Source organism: Setaria italica, chromosome II (genome assembly GCF_000263155.2).
Source record: "Setaria italica strain Yugu1 chromosome II, Setaria_italica_v2.0, whole genome shotgun sequence".
NCBI classification, from domain to species: domain Eukaryota; kingdom Viridiplantae; phylum Streptophyta; class Magnoliopsida; order Poales; family Poaceae; genus Setaria; species Setaria italica.
The window spans coordinates 45,439,837-45,448,967 of record NC_028451.1 but is presented as its reverse complement, the minus strand read 5'-3'; the positions used below and the strand labels follow the sequence as shown (position 1 = coordinate 45,448,967).

General features: G+C 45.3%; 1 protein-coding gene across 2 annotated transcripts; it reads right to left on the bottom strand.

Annotated features, from left to right (window-relative positions):
* Nucleotides 1-4,576: 4,576 nt before the first annotated feature.
* Nucleotides 4,577-9,071, bottom strand: LOC101754411 (sucrose-phosphatase 1). 2 transcript variants are annotated; one of them, XM_004958227.4, is made up of 9 exons: nucleotides 8,847-9,071; nucleotides 7,926-8,011; nucleotides 7,531-7,830; nucleotides 7,337-7,438; nucleotides 7,038-7,232; nucleotides 6,659-6,946; nucleotides 6,226-6,412; nucleotides 5,053-5,099; nucleotides 4,577-4,963 (listed from the first exon to the last, which is right to left on the bottom strand). In XM_004958227.4, the coding sequence occupies exons 2-9, from the start codon at nucleotides 7,983-7,985 to the stop codon at nucleotides 4,871-4,873; spliced, it is 1,272 nt and encodes a 423-aa protein (XP_004958284.1). In that variant the 5' UTR covers nucleotides 7,986-8,011; nucleotides 8,847-9,071; the 3' UTR covers nucleotides 4,577-4,870. The 2 variants fall into 2 exon arrangements, with proteins under 2 accessions (XP_004958284.1, XP_004958283.1); XM_004958226.4 differs by having other exon boundaries at nucleotides 7,926-7,994.
* Nucleotides 9,072-9,131: the final 60 nt, after the last annotated feature.

Genomic DNA, 9,131 nt, shown 5'->3' with positions numbered 1-9,131 from the left:
TCGTATCCAAACACCCCCTATATACAAAGTTTAATTGTATCTAGTTTTTCTAGTACAAAAACGCGTTGAATACAACGCAGTCGGTTAAACAACGAACCACTTGTCCTATTGGGAATAAATTTTGGATGACTGACTTGTTAGCTAGACAGGGTTATACTGTACTACACAAGCTACGATTGTGCATTAGAGCTCAGAAGTTAGGAACTAGATGGAGGGAAACTGCAACCTGACTGTATGTTATTATACTTATTTCGTTTTGTTAGGATAATAGTACTCCACTAATACTAAATTATGTGATACGAAATTAAAATATAAGCACACCTATGTGTTTATTAATATGGATCTAATAACATTAATTCTGTGCCAAGAAATATGTCTTAATTATAAAATAATTATTGGTCGAAGGCTTTTCCTACCAAAATGGTATAAGCCCTGTAGTTTGAGACAGATGCACTCTTTGCCTTTACATGGGGTCACTTGATCAGTATTCGGAATAACGGAATGAGTACAGCCACTCATCTTCTACAAAGTTGTAATCACCTTCGGGCAATTAATATTCAGGTGATAAGAAAATAAAACACATTCGTTGCACGCAATAGCAGTGGGTTTTCTAGTGAAACGCTGGCCAAATAAAAGCACCACACGCGAAAGTGTCCATGCAAAAAAAAAATGTTGGGTCGGGGAAGGTGTACACGGAGGCCAGGGTCTGCAGGTTCGAGCGCACACGTCTCGTCGTCGAGCTCTGAATCAATTGAAGAATGAATGATCATCGAACATTAGCATATTGGTTCGATCTGTTTGATCTTTAGTTCCAGAGAGCACCATCATTTTGCCTCTGAACTGATACAGCATATGGTGGGGCCAGGCCGACAGGAATATTAGGGGCTAATTATTTTGATATGTTTTTAGGGGAATTTTTTTTGGAAGAGCCACCAATATATAATTTTGGGGAAATTTTTTTTGAAAAACTCATGGAATTGCTCTAAGAGGTTTATTATTCTTTTATTTACGAAAAAAATGATCCGTTGCTAATTTCGTTGTTCTGGAGCGAGTTGACTATACATTTCCATAAGAAAAACAAGCCAGCGGGTGGTCTACACGTTAAGCTGTGATCCAAGCTAAGGCAACAGTGTACTATATATAATTAGCTCCATCCTCCGATGCCATTCGTCCCTACTCTCCTTGCTATTTCTCCAAAGCATCACACCACCATGGCGGCTAACAACCGAAGACTAAGCTTTATCGACCCATATCACCTGCTTATGAAGAAGGATTACGAAGGTGGCCAGTGCGACATCTGCCTACTCGAACTCGCCGGGTTCGACGGCTACGGCTGCGACTCCTGCAACATCCACATCCACCGCACGTGCGCCGATTGCTTTGGGGAGACCACCTCCTTCTCCGCGAATCAGTCGTCGCTGACGTTCAAGCTAAGCCGCAGCCCTCCTCATGTTGGAAGGATAAGCTGCACATCTGCGGGGGGTGTTGCCCCCCAGGGACCTTCGTGTACCACTGCACCCGCTACGGTTACAATATGCACCCTCTTTGCTCAAAGCTCCCGGAGAGAGCCCGTAGCCCTTCCCCTTTCTATCAAGGCCATGACCTCTTCTTGGTCTATTCACCCGGCTACTCCTGCTCGGCCTGCCGTTATCCTTTGCCCATGTGGCACTACTCCTGCTGCGGCTGCTGTTCCTTGAAACTACACATCTCGTGTGCCAGCTTTGGCCCGCCCACCGCCACCGGCGTCGTCGGCCAGCGCTACAACCCTCGGCCACCGCTGCTACCACCGTCCCTTGAGGCTGTGACCCAATGGGGATACGGGCCTCCACCCATCCAGGTCAACTACGACGGCAGTGGACAGAGCATTGTGATTGCGACAGCCAAGTTACTCTTCCATATCATGTTCGGCGACTTGGCATCGCCGTTGGGCGAACTCCTGTCAGCGGTCCTGAATAGAAGGAATGAATGAATGATCGGCACGTCCGCCGGTCCTGCGATCTCTCATATATCCAGCCGACCACGAGGTGTAAATGTGCCTGCTGCATTTGCCTTCATCTTCTACGGTTTTCTTCTTCCTCTTTGCATGTACCTGTGTGTACAATAAGCGCACAGACTACTGTGCTTGGATTGACGGCTTGTAGCCTATTCTTCGCGTGTGGGGCATGTGTAATACCCTGCCTTTCGATCTTCTGTTGTTTTCCTTGTGCCGCGAATAACGGATATATGTACTTATGTAACCATCGGACATACAACGTACTTACTACGTGATGGTCTTTTTTTAATTTTGCATGTTGTTATAATTTTAAATGTTATTGATTGTTGAGCTCGAAATTGATAGTCTGGAGCAGTGAAAATTGTGCCTCGTAATTTTTCGGATCCTTTTTTTTTGTCTCTGATTGTTTTTTCAAAGTGATTTTCCCCGTTTTAGTTTTATATTTTTTTTTATTTTGAGCCACGTTTCCCTCCCGTTGTGGCTCCAAGAAAATTTATTGCCGTTTTTTCAAACGGGCCCTTGAAAGCGCCTACCGTCCCCCGGCCCGCGCTACCTTGCCGCGGCGGCCCGACGCGCAACGCACCCGCACGCGCGCACACACCCCAAAGCAGGTAACCAAATAAGCAGCAGCAGCCCATTACCGAAACATGCTACCACCTTCCAGTCGTACGCTCTCGGTGCCCATGGGGCCACGAATCCTCAGCAGCACGCCAATGTCTTTGTCCAAAAGAAAACAGTATGCCAATGCCAAACGTATCCATAACTCAGTACGGCACAAGCAAAACAACAGAAAACCAAAAGACAATATATTACGTACAGACTGGCTACAAGCTAGCCGTCGATCTAAGTAAGCGCTTATGGAGCACATCACATGTACACACGCGTATGGAACCACGCATGGAGGAAGAAGAAAGTCGTAGTAGAAGGGCAAAGGCAATAGCTGGTGGGTACTTCTCGCAAAGAAGAAAGGCAGTAGCTGATTACGTGCCGAGCTGATGGCTTGTGTGCGGCAGTCAATCATTCAAGCTCGCTCAGCACCCAAACAGAACATGGGATGCAATGCAAAGCCACTGACTGCCGTGCTGATCGCGACCCTGAGGAGAAACCTGGCTACGGAAGTCATCAGGCGGCCCGGGTTGTGGAGAATGCTCTGCCCACTGCCGCCGGTAGCACCGTGGCCGGCGCCAGGTGTAACAGGGGGGCAGTAGATGCCATGGATAGTAGGATGGCCGTATCCATATCCACCTTGGATGACAGGGCCGCCGTATCCCTGGATGACATGGTTGTAGTTGTAGCTTGGGGTGACGGGCCGTGGTACTGGTACCATCCCTGGCCGACAGGGCTTCCAAAGCTGCGCTGGCCGACAGCGCCATGGCGACCTTGGGCGCCAGCGTAGCTGCCCTGGAAGGCCGCACGGCCGCCGGCAGCGGTGTGTAGTCCGAAGGAAGAGCAGGTGTAGCGCCACTCAGGTAAAGGATGGTGGCAGGCTGCGCAGCACCCGGCTGACGACGAGGAGACCATGCGGAGGTTGCCGAGTCTCCGCGGGAGTGCTTAAGCATAAGAGAATCTGCCTCCAGAACTACATTTCTGATTCCTTTTTCAATCGCTGCTCTAGCCCCAGCCATGCACGCCATTACTTCAGCCTGGAAGGCATTACCCACATGTTTCAATCTTCCTGCACCTGCTTGGACTACTTCACCAGCACCATCTCTTATTACATAACCCCAGCCTCCCTCCCCCAAACTTGGTGAAAAAGCTAAAACAGAGTTAATCTTCAGTCAGAGTTAATCTTCGTCTTGTCTTTTGACAGTGGTTTCCGTCGTCTTGTTGGCCTGAAGAATATAAGCGTTTTTGGGCTATATTTTTTTTAAAAAAAAGATTGGGTCCAATCAGATAGATTTGACGATTTCCAAACGGGCTCTTGAAAGTGCCTCGGCCCACTCCGTCAAAATGGCTACTTGTCGGAAAATCTATCCATCTTTCGGAAGGCAGTATTTGAGATTCGTGTAAGTAATGAGATCCATTAGATCTACATCAAACTTAAACCCTAACTTCCTTCCCTCCCTCCCCTATCCCCTCCCGGCATGGGTCCCGACACCAGCACCCTCCCCTTCCTCCCCTGCCGCCGCCACCACCCGCCGCACGAGCTTCGCCGGTCGCCGCCGGAGTCGAAGAAGAAGGTTGGATTCAACATTTTTTGAAAAAATGTTGGTGCAACTTTTTTTCCAAAAATGTTGGACAAAACTTTTTCTAAAAAATGTTGGCTCAATTTTTCCTAAAGAAATGTTGCCTCAACTTTTTTCGAATAAATGTTGGTTTAATTTTTTTCCCCGTAGGAGATGGATAAGAGCCCCCGCTACTTCTCCCTACTACCGCCGCCCGTCTTTTTGTCTGCAACCGCCGTCTTCATGCAGGGCTGCAGGCAACAGGCTACAGCTGCAAGGTAGCAGCAGCTTCGATTTTCCAGGCTGGCTAGCACATCTGACTATCTGAGCAAGGTTCTTCCTTGTTGGCAACGGAGCATCGAGAACACTAGTATCAACAGTGATAACAATGTAATGTAATTGCATGAGATCTTGGGTGTAATGCAGATCACTAAAATAGCACTCATTATGCATCGAAATTAGTGTGTGTGTGTGTGCGCGCGCCAAAGATGAATCACTTCCAACTTCTCATGAAAGTCATGAGATGGAGCATTTATCTTACATACTCCGTACCAAAAAAGTAGGCAAGAAATCCTCTCCCTGGACAACCTCCAGTACGGTTTTGGGAAGAAGTTAACATTATAAACAGGAAACGAAGAATTTTCTCGGATAGGTATATTATTCTATCCTGAAGAAAAGTCTATTGGACTGCCCGGAGAGGTGGTAAATCGGTCTAAAGCTTAGACGCCTGCTCAACCCCTGTAGAGTATCCGTTGAGCCATGTCTTGTGGATGTGTGTTACCACAAGGCCCTCGGGGGATTCAGTCTGGCACAAGAAATATTATAGTCGTATGAGCTTCATATATGTTGCAAAATGTAAGCGTGGGTATTGTAGCAAAGCAAAAGCTGGCATACCTTTAGACTCAAGGCAAGACTTGACAAAGAGCACACACGCACATCGCCTGAAAGTATGAAAGATTAAGGTCAAAATCAGTTGCCAAAAAAGCGAATGAAATGAATGCTGTAGAAAGCTTTTAAATTATAGATAAATGAAAACATCTAGGAAACAAACAGTTGAAAGTATATGTCCTACATGTGTTTTCCCACACATCATGTTATGTCCTACATTGTACAGAATTGGAGAATAAGGCACACTTCTAGTAACTAGTTACTGATACATACATCACAAAGCTGAGCAAGCACATGAACCAAGACCATAGATCATGTGGCATATTAATAATTAATCTAGACGTCATAAGAACCCAAACTATTAAGTGGAGATTCTCTTTATATAAACTAGAGAGGAATTTAAAGGTACCAAACACAGTATCATCATTTCTCTACCACATGCATTTTATACCAACCATCCATGGCTACACTACATTCAAATACAATGCCCTCTTCAGTATTCTAACTGCGATAATGTATAACATGTTATCCACCATATCCCAATAATACAAACCATCATGTAAACAAATATACTGAGGTTTCCTCTTGTACTTTCACTAACTGTATGAAATATTTAACATTTGCAAAAGATACAAGGATATGACTAATGAATGCTTCCATGTTCGGAGTACATGAAAAGGATTTCCTGAATCTTTAAATGTCTCCATCAGCTAATACCAATATTTGTGTTTGCCTATCCAGTAAGGATTTATTTTGCTATTAGATATGAAAAAACCCCATGAACTATATCTTCTTCCTGCAGAGTCGAAGTCATACAGCAGTGTGCACTTTGTGTTTTAATTCTCCATCTCGATGAGCTAGCTAGTATTTATAAAACACATAAGGATATGACTACAAATGAAAACCGGAAGGGTATAACAATGTATGTATTGTCGCAAAGTTCTACATGAATATGTTAATCATTTTCATAAACAATTTGGCATTCAAAACTGTACATATTGAGTAAAGAGATTCTCTTGTGAAATGGTCATGAAATATAAGCAACGCAATCTACAAGTCACAAAGAAAAACAATGACTGAGCAGAGATGAAAGTTGCGTAACACGATTACACCTTGAACAGACTGTATTCAATGGCACAAGAAGCTCATTTGGTTGTTCTGTTAATATTCAAGACTCACCTTCTGATTCCCACAAGTCAAATCTCACCATCCAGCTATCTGAACCAGTCTGTGTGATAAAAAGTCTGTCCACCCATGCTCGGTACTTTTTCCCTTGTTTGTCACCATAGCATGATCCGAATGCATCTATGGATGCATGGAGAGAGCACTCGAGCCCAGCAGGATGGATGATAACCCCATTTGCATGCTAACATGAAGAATAAATAAGAAGGAAATAATTTTATAAGATTAATGAAACAGTAATAAGGCATTACCATGTGCATTCTCTGTTAGTTTGTTATGGAAGTTATGGAAAGTTTTAAGAATAATATGCATGCAAGGTGAAGAATCACGCTTTAACATACATAAGCTAAATCATCCACATGCCACTATGAGTATGAGGAGAGAGCTAGACTTAGTACAAGAAAATCAAACAGAGAAGCTATGTACTTACAGTGATATTTTTGAAGTACTGTATAACTGAGTCAGACTTTGGAACCTCAGCCCTGCGCCACTTCTCATAGAGAACATAGAACTTCACTACAGCGTCTGTAGGTTTGAAGGAGGCCTCCTTCACATAAGGGAAGTCCACATCTCTAGGAGAAACGTTAGGTCCTAGCTTGAAGTGCCCAATAGCTTGTATAATACCAGCTGCACATCTCTCACTTGCATGAATTATCTTAGGGTTATCCTTCGCATTTTCTGTGTACCACTGAAGTAGTTCCTCTTGGGCATTGTTGACCTAAACATTTGAAAATTTTGAAGTTGCAGTAAACTTATTCATTCAGGCATGAACTTTGTTATACACATCATGCAATATATTGTATACTGACCATGACACCATGCACATCAGGGATGCTGAATAATTCTGCATCATTACCAGAGTCACCACAAACAAGAGTATTGTTTGGTGGCTTTCCGCATGAACTTAGCTTCTTAAGCAAATATGCAAGTGCCTGGCCCTTTCCAGCCCCTTGAGGTAATATATCAAGGTCCTGGCCACCACTGTATATTATTTTCACATCTAGCTGTTTACAAGAAATAAAGCAATCAATCATAATGTGGACTCAGAGCATATACAAAAGAGATGTGCCAAAACCGAAACACAGTGACATGATGCACAGTGCCTCACCCCACGTTTCTCCAATTTCTCTGCAAGAGATTTTATGACTTCCTGGGCACTCTTCTTGTCAACAAAAAAGCTGACCTTGTGTGGACGCTGTTCTGTCTCTGGCTGTATCCATGCAAATGTACAATAATGCATTATTAGTTCACAACCAAAAGAATAGAGATAAAGACAGCAATAATGCATGCAGCAGAACATGCCTGAAGCTTCAGTTCAGAAAAGCTTGCAGTTTCCTGTACAACAATATTTCTGTCCCACTTATTATTCAGATATTCTTCCCAGCCATCATCAGGAACCATTGCCTCACCATATGTTATCTCAGTGCCCACAGACATGATAGTGATGTCCGGGGTCAGCATAGGTTTCTCTTTCCTCAATTCCTTGTACAGAGTAGGCGATCGTCCAGTTGAAAAGACAAGAAGAGAATCCTGACAGTAAATGGACTCCCATAGGGCACCAAACCTAAGCAAGGACAAATTTTCCTCATCATGGTGATCAACCTGCAAGTTTTAGCCCGTCCCAAAAGAATCAACATCAACCATACATACAGATAGCTCACGTCGAATCAAGCATATGAGCTGAAAGTCATACATACCATTGTATGGTCAAGGTCTGAAACAATCATAAGACGTGCAGAACCATTGAGCTTATCCATTTTAGTAACCTGCAAAGAAGATGGTTCTGAACTTGAGAGGTAAGCTTTCAGGTCATGATTTTGCTTAAGAGATAGTAAGTGATAATTCCATTTATGCCTTCTGCGTCATTGCAACATTGTTAACTGATAACTTCACAAATTGTCAAATTAGAAATTGAAGGTGTTCCTAGAGGGCATGCGGAAATAAGTGATAACACCATTACTGAATGTTAAGCTGCATGACGCAAATTTCCTTGAGAGACTTGTAAACATTACGCCCAACTTCATCCAGGAATTTACTAAAGAGAGCATACTTATGAGGCAGTAAAATACAGAGCCCTTGGGGCCCAATTTTACAAGAATATTTCTTATCCGAAAAACTAGATGTCACAATAAGAGAAATAGATAATAAAAGCAATGTTATCTAGTGGTGCAGCAAAGGCATGACAGGCGAGGTGAGAATCGGCTGCTCCTAAAACAGCATTATTCAAATCCATGGGCTCGAGGCATCCAATTAATCAAAAAGTAAAATGAACATGCAAGATTTGGGGCGACGGCATGCACAGTCCGGCTGAACCCGGACTCCCGTACTGCCCCTGCCACCGCTGGCCTCCACCGCCGCACCTGGCCGCCGGCAATGGCGCCGCCGTCGGCGCCACCCCACAAGCCGCCCTCCACCCCGCCAATTGTCATCCGCCGCCCGGCCGGCGGCGCCCACGCCGCCTCGCCTCGCCACCATCGATCCGCTACCGCCTCTCCTGCCAGACGCTCCTCTAAGCCCGCCAGCCATGGAGCCCTCCCCCGACAACCCCGAACCCGAAACGCTAATCGATAACCCCAACCACCACCATGCCTCGATCCGAGAGAGGGAGGAGGACCCACCTCGTCGCCGGCCGTCTGCCACTACCCCCACCAAAGCTGGATGAGCATGAACCGGAGGAAGAGAGGAAGAGAGAGCGGCTGAGCCCGGACGGAGAAGAAGGCGCGGCTGTGTGGCTGTGGCTGTGGCTGTGGCTGTGGCGGTGGCGGAGAATTGTTGCGATCCGGCCGGCGATCCCTTTCCGATCAGTTTCTGGGTTTGCGGTTTGGGACATGGAGGGTGGCGAGGGAGATGCGGCCAGTGCCACACGTCGTCCATCCCGCTCAGAATCGATGAAGCTGGGCCGT